Below are 21,624 nucleotides of genomic sequence, written 5' to 3'. Positions count from 1 at the left end.
GTGTCTTCCTCAACCAGAAAGCTGTACTTCGCTCTTTTATTAATACTCCCTTTTTGCTATTTAACAGTGTTTGTAATTTTGTTCTGTTGTCTTTGTACTTAATGCCTCTTTAAAGCACTTAGTTCTGTGTTTTTTTTCTTTATCTTTTTACTGTCCAGTTTATCGGGGTTGCTTTTGTATGCTTTAATGTCTTCCCATTCCCTAGGCGGCAGTGAGTCCACTGCTTCCTTTTCTCATCTTCCTTCTCCCATTCTAGTTGCGTTCTTTCTACTTGGTCATGATCCATAACATTTGAACCTAGTCTTCCACCCCCTTTCCATCTTTGCTCTATTATTAGATGTATATTTATATTTTTTTAAAATGCTCACCATCAGTGCCTTGGCTGAATTTTCTCAGATATCACTTGCTTAGATGAAGTTCCTGTGCTAGTGGGTCACAAGAGGGGCCTAAGGGGGCAGATTTCCCTAAGTTCTTGTATGTTGAAATGCTTTTCAGTAGCCTTGGTATTTGAAGGACAGGTTGGGTGGATATCGAATCCTTGGCTCACACTTACTTTCATTAAGCTGTTCTTTTAAAAATGGTGTCTCGCTGTTTGCTTTTTTAGCATGTTAGTTTGAAACTCCCAATTTCAGTTCCTTTCGCTTTTGTAGGTAAGCTAATTGTTCTTTCCCCTCCACCTCCTCCCCTTCCTCCTCCTCTGTCTCCTCCTCCTCTTCCTCCTCCTCCTCTGTCTCCTCCCCCTCCTCTGTCTCCTCCTCCTCCTCCTCCTCCTCCCCCTCCTCCGCCTCCTCCCCTTCCTCCTCCTCCCCCTCCTCCTCCTCTGCCTCCTCCTCCTCCTGTCACCTCCTCCTCCTCCTCCCCCTCCTCCTCCTCTGCCTCCTCCTCCTCCTGTCACCTCCTCCTCCTCCTCCTCCCCCTACTCCTCCTCTGTCTTCTCCTCCTTCTCCTCCTCCTCCTCCTCTGTCTCCTCCTCCTCCTCCCCCTCCTCTTCCTCCTCCTCCTCCCCCTCCTCCTCCTGTCTTCTCCTCCTCCCCCTCCTCCTCCTGTCTTCTCCTCCTCCTCCTCCTCTGTCTTCTCCTCCCCCTCCTCCTCCTATCTTCTCCTCCCCCTCCTCCTCCTCTGTCTTCTCCTCCTCCTTCCCCGTCTTCTTCTGCCTAGAGTCTTGGGGATTTAAATTTGTCCTTGAAATCTAATGTTTTTTCTTGGCTGTGTGTTAGAATTCATTGCTTTAAGTCAATTTACCCAATGGCCTTTTCAATTTGTAGATTCATATCCTTCTCTATTTCTGGAAAAGTCTTTTTGCATTCTATTAGCTCTGTTCCATTGTTTATTTTCCTTCCTCAGGGATTCTGGTAATATGCATATTTTTTCTTGTCTTTCATTTCTGCTACCTTCTCTTTGATCATTTTTTTTCCATTTTTAAAATATCATTTTCATTCTTTGTTTCTCAGCCTATCTTCATTGAAACTATGAAAATCCTGTGTTTCTTCAACTTTTTTTTTTTAAAGATTTTATTTTTAAGTTGTCTCTACATCCAACATGGAGCTTCAACTTACAACCCTGAGATCAAGAGACCCATGCTCCATCGACTGAGCCAGCCAGGCGCCCCTCTTCAAACTATTTTCAATAGTTGTTGATGGCACTTGCCTGAATCCATTATGAGTATGACATGTATGAAGGAATTTTTCTAACACCATTATTTTTTTCCATTCTTTAGTTTGCTTTCTAGTGTGTAGAAGACCTTCCTTTTCCCCTATTTATTTATTCCTATTGGATTTTGGCGCATGGTTTCTTATATTATTCAATGGGCTGTTGCTCTCCTTGTTGATTTTGACACTTAAAATTTTACCAACCTTCCCAGTGGAAGCCCTTTCAAAGTAGTTTTTATTTCTGGGGCACATGGCTGGCTCAGTCGGTACAGCATGTGACTCTTGATCTTGGGGTTGTGAATTCAAGCCCCACATTGAGCATAGCTTTACTTAAAAGAAAAAAAATAACGTCTTATCACTAGCAGTAGTAGTTAGGGAATAACTGTTCAGGCATACCTCAAAGATACTGCACGCTCAGTTCCCGACCACCACAATAAAGCAAATATTGCAATACAGTGAGTTAAATTAATTTTTTGGTTTCCCAGTACATATAAACGTTATGTTTACAGTACACTGTACTCTGTTAAGTGTGCAATAGCATCATGTCTAAAACCATCCACATGACTTAATTAAAATTACCTTACTGCTAAAAATGCATAATCTGAGCTTTCAGCAAGTCCTCATCATTCTGCTGCCAGAGGGTCTCTTCCTGATGTTGATGCCTGCTGACTGAGCAGAGTGGGGGCTGCTGGAGGTGGGGTTGGGGGTGGCAATTTACTGTAATAAGACCATGAAGTTTGCCACATCCGTTGACTCTTCCGCTCATGAATGATTTCTCTGTAGCATGCAATGCAGTTTGATAGCATTTTACCCACAGAACTTTCAAGTTCGATCTAAATCCTCTGTTGTCCCGTCAACAATCTTTCCAGCATCTTCACCAGGAACAGCTTCTGTCTCAAGAAACCACCTTCTTTGCTCATCCGTAAGAAGCAACTCCTCAGCCGTTCCATTTTTATCATGAGGTTGCAGCAATTCAAATGTAAGAGTAATGACGAAGTTTGAAATATTGTGAGAATCACCAAAATGTGACACAGAGACGTGAAGTGACCAAATGCTGTTAGAAAAATGGCACCAACGCACTTGCTGGACACAGGGTTGTCACAACGCTTCAATGTGTAAAAACATAGTTTCTGCAAAGTGCAATAAAGCAAAGCAAAATAAAACGAGGTGTGCCTATATATAATGAATGCTAAACATACTGTGTCTTAGTTTGTCAGGCTACTTCCATAACAAAACAACACAGTCGTCGGTGGCATAAATTTATTTCTTCACAAATCTATTTCTTCCTAGACGCTGGAAGTCCCAGACCAAGGTATGCATAGGGCTGGTTTCTTCTGAGGCCCCTCCTTGGCTATCAGATGGCTGTTGTCTTGTATCTTTTCATGGTCATGTTTCTGTGTCTGTATGGCCTTATCGCCTCTTTTTATAAGTACACAAGTCACATTGGATTAGGGCCCACCCCGGTGGCCTTGTTTTAATGTAATCTCCTCATTCAAGGCCCTGTCTCCAAATACAGTCACATTCTAAGGGTCTGGGGGTCAGAGCTTCAAATTTTGGGGGCAAACACAATTAAGTCCATAACGTATTCTAATGAGGCATATAAAAAACCACAATGGGATAATAAAAACTTTCACTGATGTAGGAAAGACCTTAAGGTTCAAAGCCCACAGCCAGGAAAGAATTCTTGAGGCATCCTTGGTGCAAAAAGGTGGTTCTTTTAGAGCACAGGGACAGGCCCTGGGGGCAGAAGGAGCTGCACTGGGGTCATGAGGAGTGGCCCATTATATACTTTCAAGTTGGGAGGGGTTAAGGACAGCATAAGTCTCTAAGGAATTTTGGAAGCAAGGTTTCCAGGACCTTGAGGGGGTAGCTGTTGTTGGGAAAGCATCATTTACTATTGTCTAATAAAACCTTCAGATATCATATGCTTGGGGGATGATTGCCAACATATGTCTTGGGGGGTAAAGATAAAGGAAGTTTCCAAAGGAATTTTTATATGTTAGAGTAGCCGTACAGGGTCATGTGTCTTGGGGGGTAGAGATAAAGGAAGTTGGGTTAAGATTGCCTCTTGCCCTAGAAACAACAATTGTTGGAGAGGATGTGGAGAAAGGGGATCCCTCCTACATTGTTGGTGGGAATGCAAGTTGGTACAGCCACTCTGGAAAACAGTGTGGAGGTCCCTTAAAAAGTTAAAAATTGAGCTACCCTATGACCCAGCCATTGCACTACTGGGTATTTACCCCAAAGATACAGGTAGTGAGAGAAGGGCTAGCACCCAATGTTCTGGGCTGACCAATAGTGTAAATGTGTGGAAGAGAGCCGAGATGCTTCCAGATGACTGGATTAAGAAGTTGTGGTCCATATATACGATGGATATTACTCAGCTGTCAGAAAGAACGAGTTCTCAACATTTGCTACAACATGGACAGCACTGGAGGAGATAATGCTAAGTGAAATAAGTCAAGCAGAGAAAGACAACTATCATATGATTTCTCTCATCTATGGAACAAAAGAACTAGGATGATCGGTAGGGGAAGAAAGGGATAAAGAAAGGGGGTAATCAGAAGGGGAATGAAACATGAGAGACTATGGACTATGAGAAACAAACTGAGGACTTCAGAGGGGAGGGGGTGGGGAATGGGATAGACCCAGATGGGTAGTAAGGAGGGCCCACGTATTGCATGGTGCACTGGGTGTTATACACAACTAATGAATCATCGAGCCTTACATCGGAAACCGGGGATGTACTGCATGGTGACTAACATAATATAATAAAAAATCATTAAAAAAAAAAAAAAAAAGATTGCCTCTTGCCCTTAGCATGGTATTAACATTGAGGCAGCTGAGTCCCTAGAGGAAGGTCACTCTGCCTGTCTCGAGGACTTGTCAATGGGCTGTTAAGTAGTAAGGACATTTAATACTTCTCTTCTGCCTTTGTTTCCCACATCATCAGGACATCAAAGCCAACTGAAAAAAAAAAATAGAAACATGAATAATATTCTTAAAAAAAGAGAACTCAGGGGCGCCTGGGTGGCTCAGTTGTCAAGTGTCTACCTTCAGCTCAGGTCATGATCCCAGGGTCCTGGGATCGCCCCCCCCCCCAATCGGGCTCCCTGCTCAGCGGGAAGCCTGCTTCTTCCTCTGCCACTCTCCCTGCTTGTGTTCCCTCTCTAGCTGCCTCTCTCTCTCTCTCTGTCAAATAAATAAATAAATAAATAAATAAATAAATAAATAAATAAATAAAATATTTAAAAAAACAAAAACAAAAAACAGAACTCAACGCTGCTGATGCGGGAACAGAAGGCAAGCTGGGCACACACTGGAAGCTGACATCCCACAACTTCTGCCCCCAGATGGGGTATGTGTGGCATTCCTCAGGCACTCCTGGCTGCCGTAAAGGAAGAACAAATGGTTGACTTGTAGCGATCACAATCCTGCAAGACCTGAGTTTCTCCCTCAGGTTACAAAGGTCTTAGCAATCTCCAAGAACAAAGCATCTCTATCAATAACCCAGCTTCCAGAAGGAAATGTAGATACAATTAAATGTCCTTATAACCGGCAGCCCATTGGCAGATACTGGAAAGGGGGCAGAGTGTAACGTTCCTCCAGGAAGCTCCCAACTATCTTCATGTTAATGTCTCTCTAGAAGGGTAAACAACCTTAACGTGACAATGGCAAGGCCTCTGGTGTCCTGGGAGGCTTCTTTAACAAATGAAAATCCTTTTGAAACCTCCCTTTTCCTCACCTCCCCCAACCCCATGGTATACAATCAGCCACCCTCACAACCCGGGGCAGCAGCTCTTCCTGCCCACCCGCCCTGTCCCCAGGCTTTCATAAACCACCATTTTGCACCAAAGACGTCTCAAGAATTCTTTCTTGGTCGTCGGCTCCAGACTCCACCCCACTGAACCTCCCCTATACTCCAAAACCACATCACTGCCATGGTATCAGTTCTAAACAAATAGATCTGTAGTTTTCATTAAATTTCATCAAAACCCCAGCAGGGAGTTTTTGGTACTTACAAAAACTCTCTACAATTTCCGTGGCAGAACAAGTACCCAGGAATACCCAGAAGCATCCGAAGAACAAGGTAGTAGTGATGAGGGAACAGAAGGCAAGCTGAGGACAAAGGAGAAACTGACACCTTGCACCCCCCCCATGGGATGTACGGGTCCTTCCTCAGGCACCCCTGGCTGCCCTAAAGCGAAGGAAAGGAAAACAAATAGTTAACTAACAGAGATCACAGTCCCGCAAGACCTGAGTCTCCCTCCGTTTACACATGCCCTGGTGGTCGACAAGCAGCTGAAGTAGAATCGTTTCACAGGAAGTTACAAGAAGCACTTTTCTCACTTGAGTTGGGAGTTCCTTCTCAGAAGAAGAAAAAAATGTAAGCAACAAAGAGATTGGTCAACTCAATGCTACTGAAGTTAAGACCAGTCCGTCAGGGTGTAGAATAAAAGGCAAGAAAAGAGAAGCCACCATTTTAGAGGAGATATTTGCAGAATCAAGAAATGAAAAGGATCCACACCCAGAGGATGTAAGCTCAGGATGGAGGTGAAAAGATGACTGAAGGCTTCAACAGCTGGTGAAAGACAACAGAGGAACAATGCTTGATCGTTTCAGTAATGAGTTAAAAACAATGTAAACTTGAAGAGGGAAACTGCCCAGAGCAGGCCCAGGCCAGGAGGCCCCAGAAGACGGAAGGTTACAAACGATAAGCCAGAGATAACCAGAAGCCCTACTGCGAGCAAGAGAGAAGCAGCCCTCGCTGCCGCTGTAAACAGGCTTCCCGCCGCAGGCTCCCTGCGCTCCTGTTCCCGCCTACAGCAGCCCCCACTCCCCCAGTTCAAACCCATCTACCACCGGTCAGCATGGCCCTTGGAGCCTGACTGCCTGGGGTCCCCTATAAAAGCCCTGTAACCCCGTTGCCCGGGGCCCAGAATTTGGAGCACGAGCTCCCTTGGGTCCGCCGGCGTAAAATAAATCCGAGGTCTCCTACTTCTCCGAGCGTCACTCGGTCTCTCCCCGGTCTGATTCTTATTTTTCCACAACAAAATCACAGAGATCCTTTTTCCCATTCTCCATGGGCAAAAATTCACACATTAGGTTATTCTGCAAGTGGACAGTCCTAGGAAGTTAGGGACGACATATACATAATGGTAGGGGGTCAAATCACAGATTCCACTAGCATTTCTTAGTAAATGTGAACGTTACTGATGGGGCCCGGAGTGGTGGTGGGGTCCAGGGCTGATGGCCAAGAAAGAATTCTTGAGACGTCTTTGGTGCAAATAGGTGATTTTATTAATGAACAGGGACAGGACCTGAGGGGCGGAAGGAGCTGAATTATAAGTGAGGGATGACTGATTGCATACTTGGGAGGTGGGGCAGGTAAGGAGAAAGGGAGGTTTCCAGAAGGACTTTGATATGCTAAAGACGACTCGCAGGATCCCCGAGGCCTGGCTATTGTCACGCTAAGGTGGTTTTCCGTTCTCATGCGGCATTAACGTGAAGACCATTGGCGGGTCCCGGGAGGAACGCTACCACCTGCCTCTCTCAAGTATTTGTCGCCGGGCTGCAGGTTATAAACAGATTCTATTTTATTTACATTCCCTCCTGCTTTTGTTTCCCACATCACTATGGAGGGGAGGGTGATGTTAGGACTCCAGGAGATGGTCTGTGGGTCTCAGGCTATTGGTACGAATGCTTTTTCCTCGTCAGTCACTAAGACGTTGGTGAATTGCCAGAGACTCAGGCCTTGCAGGACTCTGATCTCTAGCCGTTAACCATTTGGGTTTTTTCCCTNNNNCTAGTTTTAGGGCCGGCAGGAATGCCTGAGGAATGTCACCCTTATACCACCCGGGAGTCAGGCGTGGGGGCATGGCGTGGGGAGGGGGTTCTGGGGTGTCAGCCTGTGCCTTGCCCTCCGTTTGCCTTCTGCTCCCTCATCAGTTATGGGAACTTGCTGCACAGCAGCGTTTCTCCAGTGATGAGGGAACGGAAGGCAAGCAGAGGACAAAGCAGAAGCTGACACCCTGCAGCCCCTCCCCCCGGGATGTATCCGACATTCCTCAGGCGCTCCTGGCTGCCCTAGAGGACAGGAAACAGTTAACCTATAGATACCACACTCCTGCAAGACTCGGGTCTCCCTCAGTTTACAGATGTCTTAGCAGTTGACAAGAACAAAGCCATCAGTAACGTAGCTTCCAGAAGGGAATGTATGTAGACACAGTTAAGTTTCCTTGCTACCTACAGTCCATTGACAAGTCCTTGAAACAGGCACGGTGACATTCCTCTAGGGACTCAGTGGCCTCGATGTTAATACTTTGCTAAGGGCCAAAGGCAGTCCTAGCCTGACCCCCTCCCCTCCACCAGGATCCTGTAAGTCTGCTTTAACATATAAAAATTCCTTTGGAAACTTCCTTTATCTCTAACCCCCACCCCCCAAGATACATGTTGGCCATCATCCCCCAAGCATATGGCCCACCGATACACATCTGAAGGGTCTCATGACTGAGGTTTTATTAGATGTTTCCCAACAACAGCTAGCCCCCTCAAGGTCCTGGAAACCTTGCTTCCAAAATTCCTTAGAGACTTACGCTATCCCTAACCCCCTCCCAACTTGAGGGCATATAATGGGCCACTCCTCATGACCCCGGGGCAGCAGCTCTTTCTGCCCATGGATCCTGTCCCCGGGCTTTAATAAACCACCATTTTGCACCAAAGACGCCTCAAGAATTCTCTCTTGGTCGCCGGCTTCGGACTCCACCCCGCTGAACCTCACGTATAGTCCCCAACCTCATCATCCAGCATGTGGGAAAACTAAAAATTGTTCGCTCTTGGATACAAAACCAGGAATGATTGTCGCAGCAAGAGTCCACAAGAGTGAAAACAGTTTTGAAAGAGCGCACGCTGCAAAGAGCTGGGATAGAGGAGTTCGGTGGGTGACCAGGGCCTCAGACACCAGCGAGACAGACCAGGCGGAGGGGCTGCAGAACAAGCTTCCTTGTATAATTTGACTCTTTTCCTGCAAGTTCGAGAGTCAAAATTAAGTCAAACCCCACTTCCTGATAAGCAGTAGGTGGCGAAGATACAAGAACTAGGCACCACACACAAGGGAGTCCTCCCCCGTTGGGGCAGGAGGGGGATGGGCTCGGGGTGGGAAACACCCGTGAGGTGGGGCCACAAGCGAATGGTTAAGGAAGAATTCTTGAGACATTCTCTGTGCAAAAAAGGGTGCTTTTGTGGGTGCCTGGGTGGCTCAATTGGTTAAGCATCTGCCTTCGGCTGAGGTCATGATCCCAGGGTCCTGGGATCGAGTCCCACATCGGGCTCCCTGCTCACTGGGGAGTCTGCTTCTCCCTCTCCCTCTCCCCCTCCCCCCGGGGTTGTGCTCTCTCTCGATCACTCTCTCTCTCAAATAAATAAATAAAATCTTAAAAAAAAAAAAAAAGTGCTTTTGTTATAGCACCAGGACAGGACCTGTGGGCCAGAAGAGCTGTGCTTTTGTCTGAGGCTGCGGTTATTGATGAGGACAAAGGCAAAAGAAATGTAGAGAAGATTACATGTTCTTACAACCTGCAGCCCATCCACACCTGGGGCAGGGAGAGTATGACATTCCTCGAGGAACTCACAACTGCCTTAATGTCAATGCTTTAAAAACACTCTTTATCTGACAAAGTGAGAGCGTGAGTGGAGGGGCAGAGGGAGAAGCAGACTCCCCGCTAAGCAGGGAGCCTGATGCAGGGCTGATCTCAGCACCACGGGGATCATGACCTGAGCCAAAGGCAGCTGCTTACCGACTAAGCCACCCGGGTGCCCCAATGTTGATGCTTTGCTAGAGGCAAAAAGCAATCTTAGCTTGACTTTAGTCATTCCTCCAGGATCCTGTAAATCCTCTTTAGCGTATGAAAATCCCTTTGAAAACTTCCTTTATCTCTACTCTATATGCTCCCCCCAAAAGATATATGTTGGCAATCATCCTCCAAACATATGGCCCACTGACAGACAGCTGAAGGTTCTCGTAACTTGTTTTACTGGACAGTGGTAAATAACCTTATCTTAACAGCAGCTAGCCTCGCAAAGGTCCTGGAAGACTTCCTTCCAAATTCCTTAGAGGCTTCCGCTATCCCTAACGCCCACTAACTAAAAAGTACATAATCAGTCACTCCTCAAAATCCCCGGAGAGCTCTTCCTGCCCATGGGTCCCATTCCTGTGCTTTCATAAAAACACCTTTTTGCACCGGAAATGTCTCAAGAATTCTTTCCTGCCCTTTCACTCCCAGACCCCACATGACATCAGTCCTATGCTTCGTCCTCAAGGGGGAGGGGACATAAGGGAGCATTAGATCATAAATGTCTTTGAATTTTTACTCATAAAACTACTTTGCAAGATTTCTCTGGGGCTTATCATTCATTCGGTATTAACAGAGGTGAGATGAACAGCTGTCGGTAGACCTCTGGAGAATGTAGCGCCCAGTGAGTATTTGATCCTTATCCGCATGATGCAGGCTGTGGGCCAGCCTTCTGGGCTGGAGATGAACTTTTGTTTGCTTCTATCCCTCATCATTTCCCCCCTGATCAGTTTTCAGTCCTTAAATCTTTAAGGTTGTTGAACGGTTAAGGGCTCATCTTTTGTAACTTCAAGCCAATAGAGGTCAGAGATGTCCCTATGATGAGGGAGCAGAAGGCAAGCCGAGGACAGAGCACAAGCTGACACCGCAAACCAGCAGCCTGCCCAGGAGGGACATGTGTGACATTCCTCAGGCACTCCTGCCTGCCCTACAACTAAAGGAATGGAAAAGCTAATGGTTAACAGATAGAGATCACAGTCTTGCAGGACTCAGTCTCCCTCAGTTGACAAATGTTTTAGTGATTTACAAGAAAAAAAAGCATTCTTATCAATAACCTAACTTCTAGAAGGAAACTCCCAACTCTCTTAATGTTAATGCTTTACTGGAGGGAAAAACAACCTTAACTTGACAATGGCAAGTCCCCCAGTATCTTGTAGGTCCTCTTCAGCATACAAAAATTCTTTTGAAAACCTTTTTCCTCACCCCCAACTCCCAAGTATATCATCAGTCACCCCTCACAAGCCCGGTGCAGCAGCTCTTTCTGCCCATGGGTCCTGTCCCCGTGCTTTCATAAAACCACCATGTTGCACCAAAGACGTCTCAAGAATTCTTTTCTTGGCCATCAGCTCTGGGCCTCACCCCACCAAACCTCACCTACATTCAAAAACTACATCATCTACCTCGGGGCTGAGATTGGTCACTATCTGTCCCAACAAGTAACTATCACAGAAAGCCATTGCTGTAGAGCCCGGAGTAGACATTGGGGTGAATTTGTTTCCAGTAGTAAGGATCGTGGTTGCCTGGGCAAAGGACTCAGGAACTGCTTGTATCTTGACAACAGGAGGGAACAAAGGGAAAGAGACCAATTGGGATTAACATTATAATAAAAACAGGAAATGTGATGAGTAGACCTCCCTCCGTCCACCTCCTGATCGGGATTGTGACCAATCATGAAGAGACAGTGTGGGATCTGTAAGAGCACCGATTTGATTATTCACACCCGTAGGTAATCCTCTTACATTTTTGTTACGATCTGGAGTGTAGATGCAACATACAGCTTCAGTAATGCCACACGTTCCTCCTGTGTCGCGTGAAGACATTCGGTGTCATCCTATTTTGTAGAATTGCTTTATGCGTTTGGGTAATGTTAATGTTTACTAATGTAATGCTATTTTGAGAGTCATTTAAGGCCTTATTTGTCTATTTATCAAGGGCCTCCATGTGCCATATGACATCTTCTAAACCTACTGGTGAAGAAAAATAGATACCACCTGCTCATACCGATGGAACGTGGATCTTGTCCACTGTTAGAGGCCCATCTGTGGGTTGGCATATTCAGTTAAAATTTTAATAGCTTGAGGGGCGCCTGGGTGGCGCAGTCGTTAAGCGTCTGCCTTCGGCTCAGGGCGTGATCCCGGCGTTATGGGATCGAGCCCCACGTCAGGCTCCTCTGCTATGAGCCTGCTTCTTCCTCTCCCACTCCCCCTGCTTGTGTTCCCTCTCTCGCTGGCTGTCTGTCTCTGTCAAATAAATAAATAAAATCTTAAAAAAATTTTTTTTAATAGTTTGAGAATAAGAGAAGGGCCTCTTATGACCTGGAGAGTCCCATGTAACGTTTACCATGGGCCAGCAAGAAACGTTCTTTTTAGTAATAGAAATAATTGTTGACAACAAATACTTGTTGTCAGACTTGCCGGCGATACCTGTAGACGTGGGTGAATTCCTCTTCATGCCGCCCCCAGGAGCCCTGAGGCTCCTGCACCTGCGAGGAAGTCACACTCTCCTCACCTGGTAAAGCCGCTGGGAACTCGGTCAGCCAAGCAGCAGGCCAGTATCTCCAAGGGTCCACAAAGTCAAGCTTAGTCCCTTAAAGCTGTCTGGTCATGTCTCTCTCAAATATGACACATCCTTGGTAGGATAACCTGTGTTTCCAAGGGTGTCCTGTAGCAGAGAGAACAGAGTCTCATCGAATTTATGCAAATGATTATAATATAGTCATATATAACATATATGTGATATATAATATATCATACATACACAATCATACACATATGTGATATAATCATATATAAGGATTATAATATAATGCTCACTGAGGGTTTCTGAATCCTGGAGGGTTCAGATAGGGAGAAAATTAAATGTTTCAATTTGTTCATAAAGGAATATTTTATCATCTTCCTCATTTCATTCAGTCCTATGTCAATTTTTGTTCTGTTTGGATGCAGCTTTTTCTGTTAGTTCTGGAAATTTTCATTCAGCTTAGTTTTATGATTTTAAAGATAGCAGAAACCTGGATGTGTCAAAAGTCCTTCTTATGAAAGACTATACTTTCAGGGATCATTTCTATAGTTTGTTACTAGAGAAGTTAAGGGATAAAGAAGGGGGTAATCAGAAGGGGGAGTGAAGCATGAGAGACTACGGACTCTGAGAAACAAACTGAGGGCTTCAGAGGGGAGGGGGTGGGGGAATGGGATAGGCTGGTGATGGGTAGTAAGGAGGGCACATATTGCATGGTGCACTGGATGTTATACGCAAGTAATGAATCATCGAACTTTACATCGGAAACCGGGGATGTACTGCATGGTGACTAACATAATGTAATAAAAAAACATTAAAATTAAAAAAAAAAAAAGTCCTTCTTCTGAATCTCCTTGAGGAGGAAACACAACTTGTAAGAACATCAGAACAATAACGATAAATGACAAAAAAGCCCTCAGAGACGGCCGTGATTAACGAGCTGAGAGAAGAGTTCATTATAATGCAATTGCCAAGGAAATCGGGTTATTTCTGTGACACACATTTCAATAATTCAAGTACTGATCTTATACCAGGACACCTTAAAGTTTCAGGAATTTCATATATTTTCTAGAATAGTTCTAGCATTTACCCATACAATGCAACCTAAGGCTTATCACCTAAGGCTTGACAGTACTATCCAAGTAACTTAACATGCAAAATAGACAAGCCTCATTAACTTTACCATTTCAATCTCAGGAGGTTTGTTAATAACCTTAGACAATTTTAAAGCACAAGCCTAAATAGGATTACAGATCATTATAAATTTAATATTTGTATTTAACCAAGGTGGCAATAAGGGTTTTATAGGAAGCTATGTAATTGTTGGCAAAGTTTAGCTCCTTTAACACTGAGAAGTTTTAACTTTTTCTTTTCTTTTTTTATTTTTTAAGATTTTATTTATTTGACAGAGAGAGAGCACAAGCAGGGGGCGCAAGGCGGGGGGGAGGCTCCCCGCTGAGCAAGGAGCCCAGTGTTGGGCTCCATTCAAGGACCTTGGGATCTGACCCAAGCCAAGGCAGACGCTTAAGGGACTGAGCCACCCAGGTGCCTCTGAGCAGTTTTAACTTTAAGTAATTGAAGACCTGATAAAGACAAAACAAAGCTTTGGTTTTCTGGGCAGATAAAGAGAAGAGAAAATTTTTAAAACTTCGCTAATCAAGAGCAGACCAACAATCAAAGAAATCTTTGTCTTTTTAACCCAGAGAAGAGCAGAATTTCAATGTTAGACTAGTGTACTTTTAATATCCATTCATTTCAACCTGAGCCCTGACCACACATAAAATTCTTTTCCAAAGCTTTCCCTTCACAAACCTTCTACAACTTTCTTTTTCAATCAGATTTTGTTGTATGCCTTTTCTCTCCAAACAACCGGTCTCATTTTAGGGCAAAATTACTTTCTTTTTCCCTCAAGAAAATGTATTCCAAGTTCTGTACCTTTCCTACACATCTACTTTCCTACAGAGTTGTTTTCCTCATCATTTCCATCAGGCTTAATTACATTTATTAGAATTTTAACTCTTGGAAACCTTAGTCTCCGGTGAAAACTAACCCATTGTGAGCAGCTGGTTAGGCCAGAATTCTTTAGTTGGCAAATTTAGAAACCACTCCGTAATTTCTAAAAACACACATTTTCCCGTAGTACACACTTTCAATCAAGCACAAAGCCTATTTACTAACAGACCCAAGTATCCTCAGGTTCTCTACAGTAAGACGCCAAATGTGCAGACCTGCGTTCAATAATCAGTTCTTCAGTAGTTTATCTTATTTGGAAAAGGCAGGTAACCAGTCCGCTTAACCCAGTTGGACATCTCATGGAGCAAAACCTCAAGGTTTCAGGTTACCGAAGACTTTGAAATCTAGCCTACCAATCACCCGTGAGAACTTTATGAGACAGACAAAATTAACCGTTATTTCAAGTCCATCTGTTCGCTGACTCGTTGCAACAGAGGTCAATAAGCTTCTCTCACCTTCCGTAAACCTTGGCGGAATAAGCTTTATGTCTGATGCTGGCAGCTCTACCTTAATGAAACTAAGAAACTTAGCTTCAATCAGTCTGTTCCCCGTTGTCAGTTTTTTCCTGGGGCACCCGTCGGGAGGTCTGAATTGGGGGGTGTGCGTCCGGGGAGGGATGCTCTAGGCTCCTTCTCAGCGAGGGCACGAGCTGGAGCCCAGGGTGCCGGAGGCGCTGAGCCCGCCGCACCCCGGGTGTTGCAGAGACAGGAAGGGGGAGGAGGGGAACAGCAGGGGGAGGAGGGGCAGAAGCGGCGGGCGGCCTACAAGCCCGGAGGGCGGAACGAAAGACTTCCCTGCCTTAAAGCTCCTGGGCTCAGACAGATGAGCGGGCCCCTGTTTTTCCCCCAAAGTGGCAATCGGCAGCCCGCGTCAGGCGGGAGGAGACAGGCAACTTCCCTGAAATCAAAGGACCTTGGGCAGCTGTTTGGGAATATTCCTTAAAGCCCCCATTCTGAGACGGACCAGCGGGATACAGCTGGCTGCAGTCATCACAGCCAGGAACTCCCGAAACGAATGAGGGAGAAGCCCCCATGCTGAGGTTGTGGGATATCGGCCAGGTTCAGTGGGGTGGAGTCCGGAGCCCACCACCAAGAAAGAATTCTTGAGGCGCCTTTGGTGCAAAATTGGTGGTTTAGGGGCGCCTGGGTGGCGCAGTCGTTAAGCGTCTGCCTTCGGCTCAGGGCGTGGTCCCGGCGTTCTGGGATCAAGTCCCACATCGGGCTCCTCTGCTGGAAGCCTGTTTCTTCCTCTCCCACTCCCCTGCTTGTGTTCCCTCTCTCGCTGGCTGTCTCTGTCCAATAAATAAATAAAATCTTAAAAAAAAAAAAGAAATTGGTGGTTTATTAGCATGGGGACAGGCCCCATGGGCAGAAAGAGCTGCTGCACTGGGGCTGTGAGGGGTGGCTGATATATACTTGGGAGCGGTGGAAGTGAGGATAAAGGGGGTGTCCAGAAGGACTGTCTTATGCTAAAGAAGACTCCAGGATGCTGGAGACCTGGTCATGGTCAAGCCAAGGCTGTCCCTCCCTCTCATATGGCGCTAACCGGAAGACAGTTGCGAGTCTCCCATTCCTCCCATCACAAGTCCTTGTCAATGGGCTGCAGGTTTAAAAGAAATTCTATTTTATTTGCTTCCTTCTGCCTCAGCCTCCCTCAATTTTATGGAGGGGATGGTCATGTTAGGGCTCCAGGAAACTGAATTATGAGTCTCTGGAAGTCAGGCTATTGATAAGAAAACTGCTTCCTTGCAAATCACTAGGACATGCGTAAACGGAGGGAGACTCAGGTCTTGCAGGACTGTGATCTGTTAGTTAACTATTTGTTTTTCTTTCCTTAGCTTTAGGGCAGCCAGGAGCCCTGAGGAATGTTCCGTACATCCCATGGGGTGGTGGTGCGGGGTGTCCGTTTCTACTTTGTTCTCCGCTTGCCTTCTGTTCCCTCATCACCCATATGCAAGAGTAACCTGGGTCTTTCAGGAGGAGGAACAGTGAGAGAGTCAATGTCCCCTTCGTTAGGGATGGCCTGGGTTTCCTCCGGGTTTATTAGGAGGAGGCCTGTTTAGACAATCACCCAATAAATCAGGAGGGGGTTCATGGACAAACACATTCTGCAAGAGGCCCTACGGTTGGGGTCCTGATTTAGGGCCATGCAGGGCGGGATATGTGGTCCCTCCACCCTGTTTCCTGCGGAGGAGATCTGACTGATGGGTCATATTGAAGTTTATTGTCCCGTTCATGGGCCATTTTTCCCGGTCTGCTAAGCAGTGCTGAGGCCATGCAGAGTCACGGGAGATCAGTCCTTTCTTGCAATCTGAGTGGTTTCCGGTGGGTTAAAAGGCATTCCAAGGGAGATCCGTGGGAACTGAGAGAAGGTCCATTATCAAGAAAATCTCCCCTGAATCCCAGGTGGCGTCCAGTGCAAAACATGTCAGAGGCTCCTTGGTGTCCAAGTGACTAGAGGCGTCCCTCTAAGAAGTGCTGTGATCGCCCTTGCCCTGTAGGAGGGAGGCTGGTGTCCCTCTGCTTCTCCATCGCATTCTAGACTACAAAATGGGTGCCGGTGAACAGACCGAAGAACCCTGCCGTGAAGAACCCGCCGTTTTTAACCCACGGAAAACACTAGAAAAGTTTTACAAGGGGAAGTTACCGGATGTTGTAATTTAAGTAGTCAGTAGGGGGCACTAGTGAAAAATAGTCACGAGAGAGGTCCATCACGGCCTGAGCCATGTTTCAGCACATGTCGTCCTTACAGCCAACTGCCCTAGGAAACCGTCCCCACTGGGGTTTTAGTCCAACCGGGTACTGGTTTCGGCTTCCTCTGAGTGGAGTTCTCCCGGCCAGAGTGGCTATGTGGAGGGGATCCCATTACCCCAACGAGGAGGAAACCTCACACGGGAGTCTTAAGATTGGCAGCCGTCCTGGGAACTTTGGTGGCTGTCCCCTGCCCAAGACAGACAACTTTGTATAAGGACAGGAATAAAGAGAGGGCATTACGTTTCTGGGTCCTGTTACCATCCCAGCCTTGGTGCTCACTTCCAGCCAAAAGTCAGGCTTTCTCCTCCCCACAGCCTGAGCGCTGGGCAGGGGCTTGTTCCAATAAGACCGTAGGCCTAGCAGAGCCCCTAAAGTGAAAGTAGAAGAAGAGGGGGGTCACTCACCAAGTTTGCACCAAGCCTCGAAGTCCAGTGAGAAGACAGGCCCTACGTTGGGTGCCAAAATGATGTGGGGCCATGAGCGAACGGTGGAGAAAGAATCCTTGAGACATGTTTGGTGCAAAAAGGTGCTTTTATTAGAGCACAGGGACGGCCCGTGGGTGGGAAGAGCTGTGCTTTTGCTGCACGAAGCTGATGATTATGTGCTTAGTGGAGGGGAGGCACGTGCCGGGAGTATTAGATCATGGATGCCTTCTTTGAATTTCTACTCCTAAAACCACTTTTGCAAGATTCCTCTGGTGCTTACCATTCAGTTGGACATTACCGATGGTGCTTATCGTTCAGCTCGAGATGTGTGGGTAACCATGAGACCCTTTAAGAATATTGTAACCAGCACATATGTGATCTTTGTCAGAAAGATGCAGGCTGTATATGGTCAGCGTTCTGGGCTGCAGGTGAACATTTTTCTGTCTCTACCCCTCACTGCTAGGACACTAACAGCTGCCTGTCTCTGTTCACAAGTGCGGGGGCCCAGGCTAAAAGAACGTTACCCGCTTTTATTAAACTGAACACAAAATATCTAACACATTCTTTTCTGAGTATGACGCATGTCACAATAACCTTTAGCGAATTACATAAGCATGTACCAATATGCAATTTTTACATAATCCAGCAATTCTGAGTCTGTACCCAAAAGAATAAAAAACAGCGTTTTGAAGAGAGACACTTGTACACCCGGGTTCAGAGAAGCATTATTCAGCCGTGCTCAGGAATTTCAGACTCAGTTTCCCCGTGGAGTAACCCCTCGTCCAGAGCAGAGGGGCACCCAGGCCAATGCAGGCTGAAACAGGAGGGCCTGGTGTCCAGGGGGTCAGGGGTTGGCCTGGGAGGGAGGCCGCCAGTGGATCTGTGCTCTTTTATGGGTCTGTGGCCTCCTCGGGAGCTTGCTGGGTGTGATCTGAAATCAGCCCCTGTGTGCGGAGGGCAGAGAGACCAGGAAAGAGGCAGGTCCCTCGAGCTTGGTAGGTGGCAGTTTTCCCAAGCAAAGGGACCTTACATACAGGGCTTGTGCTGGGCGGCAGCAAGGTGAGCAGATCCCCTCACCCACCCACCAAATCTTCACAGTTTATAGGGAGGCCTTAACTGCGCTCAGTCATGGGGCCACGTCACCATCGAGGCTCTGGGGACAGGGGAGGCAGGCGGAACCCACACTCCAAGGACAGAGGAAGAGGATGAGCCTCTGAGTGCCTGCGTCCAGTTCGTGGACCATTTGGAGGTCATGTCTTTTTTTTTTTTTTAAGATTTTTTTAAAAAAGATTTTACTTATTTATTTGGGAGAGAGGGAAAGANAGAGCACGAGCAGGGGGAGGGGCAGAGATGGAGAAGCAGACTCCCCACTGAGCAGGGAGCCCCTCGATCCCAGGACCCCAAGCTCACAACGTGAGCTAAAGGCAGACGCTTCACCGCTGAGCCCCCCAGGCGCCCCTGGAGGTCTGTCTTTTTGACGATTTCCCGCAACACTTTTGTTTAAGAATAAACACGTGAGCAGTGATGTCACACAGGCAGTGGAGGTGCCCTGAAAGGAATCTGTTAAAGTCCCCTCTCCTCCCCTCCGCCTGGCTTGGCCCTGACTCGGGTTTTCCAGGTCACGGTGCCCGACATTCCCAGGAAGTCAACCCCAGCTGCGAAACACACTCTCCCCTAGTCTGAGCACCCCTGCTTCCCAGCGGAGCCCTGCACAGAGCCCCTCGGAAACCTGCCCCCTCCCACTCTACCCTGCCAAGAACCGACCCCCTCTGCACCCCCCCACCACGGGCACAGCTGCAATCCTGTCACACCCTTAAATGGCCCTTCCGTGTTTCTCTGCTCCCTCTGCCATTCTTTGCCACCCGCGTCACGGCCCCACCTAACAGGGATAGCATACCTTTTACACTTCAAGTCCTTTAGGGACACACTCGAAAAGTGATCTAAAATAAATTTCTTTTTTTTTTTTTTTTAGTTGAAAAGTCCATTCATAAAACTTTTATTCCACTTACATGAATTTAATACACGTGTTCTTAACAATTATGCTTGGATTGTTCATGAAAATTTCATAAGACATTAAACAAAGCTAGCCATCATCTCAAGTTATTTCCCTGTTAACTATTTTTACAGCACATGCATGTTAGGCAAGTATCAAAAAAAAAAAAAATCACAAAAGCAAAAAAAAAAAAGAACCAAAAAAAAGTTAAATCGCTGGGATTTTTGTTTTGCTGTTGTGCTTAATAAACATAAAAAAAAAAGAGTATGCTAAGAAGGATAAGCATGACATTCCATACCAAGTCATTTCCATATGAATTCCGTAGAGTATCTGAAATTTTGTAACTGAAGTTACTGATGGAGTACCTGCAACTTTATGGTCAAGAAAACCATTTTTTTTTTTTTTTTTTAAGATTTTGTTTATTTATTTGAGATAGAGCGAGAGACAGAGAGAGCATGAGCAGGAAGCAGCGGGAGGAGATACAGGCTCCCGGCTGAACAAAGAAAACAGGACATGGAGCTTGATCCCAGAACCCCAGGATCATGACCGGAGACAGAGGCAGATGCTTAACTGACTGAGCCACCCGGGTACCCCAAGAAAACCATTTTTAATGGAATTTAAAATGAAGAGAACTTATATACTTTTGATAATAAAAACTATTCTATGACTAAAACAGAACAAATGGAAACACCCAAACTGAAATGGAAAATAAAATAGCCTATGTGATTCAAAGTCCAAAACCATGGCTTACAGAAGTATTTTAAGAACTAAAACTCTAACAATAAATATATAACTACTTAAAGTATAAATTTTTGGTGCTTGATCTAGTATTTCAGTTTCTATAAGGTGGTTTTTCTTCATAGCTTTAATAGCACATATGATTTTATATTCAATAAAGAGACCAGAAATATTCCTTGTAATAATCTATAAAAGAACAGAATTTCAACCACATTGGCCATTCACGATGCTGTTAGGTACTTACTGTCAAGTTGTCTCTCAGTAATTGCATTATTAGCGTGCTGTCTTTGTATGACTCTTCACTTAATGTATCAAGTTCAGCAATGGCTTCATCAAAAGCTGTCTTTGCAAGAGAGCAAGCTTTCTCCGGGGAGTTCAGAATTTCGTAATAGAACACAGAGAAGTTAAGGGCCAGACCCAATCTGATAGGATGTGTTGGTTGCATTTCCTTTTTGCTGATCTCAAAAGCTTCCTGGTATGCTTGTTGTGACTGATCCACAATCCCTTTCTTGTCATCACCAGCAGCAACCTCGGCCAAGTAACGGTAGTAGTCTCCTTTCATTTTCAAATAGAAGACTTTGCTCTCTGCTTGTGAAGCATTGGGGATCAAAAACTTTTCCAAAAGAGACAGTACATCATTGCAGATATCTCTTAGCTCGGTCTCAATTTTCTCTCTGTATTCTCGAGCCATCTGCTGTTTTTTCTCAGCACCTTCCGTCTTTTGCTCAATACTTGAGACGACCCTCCAAGATGACCTACGGGCTCCTACAACATTTTTATAAGCAACTGAGAGAAGATTCCTCTCCTCATTGGATAATTCAGCTCCTTGCTCAGTTACAGACTTCATGCAGGCTGCCATGTCATCATATCGCTCAGCCCGCTCGGCCAGTTTGGCCTTCTGCACCAGCTCATTTTTATCCATGACTGGATGTTCTGTGTCCGGAGTGGGTGGCGGCGGACGGACGGGGCTCAGCAGTCTCTGGGCGGCAGCGGCGAGGCTGAGACTCTCCTAAAATAAATTTCTTTCCAGTCTAAAATGTCCACTTGAAACCCTTAAGTACATCTCACGTCTGTGGTTGTCCGAAGAGTTCCTGCTCCCAGGCCTGGGTGCTGTTAAAAGTAAGACAACGAGGCCAAAATGGAGCCACTTACTTAGCTCCTTGTCACCAAACCAAGACTTAATTGCCATTTCAGCCTCTCCCAGCAATGGAATCTTAAACCCGTCCATCAGGAGTGAGCTGGTCAGCAGCTGCGGGGTCGTCCGGCTGCTAGACCCCTGCCATCTCGGAAAGGAAGGTGACCTACCACGACCCATCCATTATTTCTGTTCTAACTTCCTTTTTTTTTTTTTTTTTTTTAAGATTTTATTTATTTATCTGACAGAGAGGCAGTGAGAGAGGGAACACAACCAGGGGGAGAGGGAGAGGGAGAAGCAGGCTCCCCGCTGAGCAGGGAGCCCCATGCGGGCTCGATCCCAGAATGCCGGGATCATGACCTGAGCCGAAGGCAGATGCTTAATGGCTGAGCCACCCAGGCGCCCCCTGTTCTAACTTCCTGCTCCCGCTCCTGATGCCCGAAGTCTTTGATTTTGTGCAGCTCCTCCGAGCTGCTTTCTATCCGCGAGATGGCACTCTGCCGGATTCCTGAATTACTGAATAAAGCCAACAAGAGGGGTGCCTGGGTGGC

General features: G+C 46.2%; 2 protein-coding genes, 1 long non-coding RNA gene and 1 pseudogene across 3 annotated transcripts in view; 2 read left to right on the top strand and 2 right to left on the bottom strand.

Moving 5' to 3' along the window:
• LOC103681662 (zinc finger protein 77-like) overlaps positions 1 to 21,624 on the top strand; it is a 74,062-nt gene that overhangs the window by 24,868 nt on the left and 27,570 nt on the right. The gene's annotated exons all lie outside the window — the stretch shown is intronic.
• LOC103681665 lies at positions 2,101 to 14,723 on the bottom strand. The gene is made up of 3 exons (XR_573314.2): positions 14,485 to 14,723; positions 12,008 to 12,160; positions 2,101 to 2,779 (listed from the first exon to the last, which is right to left on the bottom strand). It is a non-coding gene; the product is annotated as an uncharacterized LOC103681665 (long non-coding RNA).
• Positions 12,538 to 12,647, top strand: LOC121102635 (annotated as a pseudogene).
• Positions 19,592 to 20,954, bottom strand: LOC103681664 (14-3-3 protein zeta/delta-like). The gene has a single exon (XM_040629655.1). It carries the CDS (start codon positions 20,858 to 20,860, stop codon positions 20,171 to 20,173), a length of 690 nt encoding a protein of 229 aa, XP_040485589.1. The 5' UTR covers positions 20,861 to 20,954; the 3' UTR covers positions 19,592 to 20,170.

This window comes from Ursus maritimus, unplaced genomic scaffold (genome assembly GCF_017311325.1).
Source record: "Ursus maritimus isolate PB19 unplaced genomic scaffold, ASM1731132v1 scaffold_14, whole genome shotgun sequence".
Classification (NCBI taxonomy): domain Eukaryota; kingdom Metazoa; phylum Chordata; class Mammalia; order Carnivora; family Ursidae; genus Ursus; species Ursus maritimus.
The sequence above is the reverse complement of the archived record's forward strand: the minus strand, read 5'-3'. Positions and strand labels throughout refer to the sequence as shown.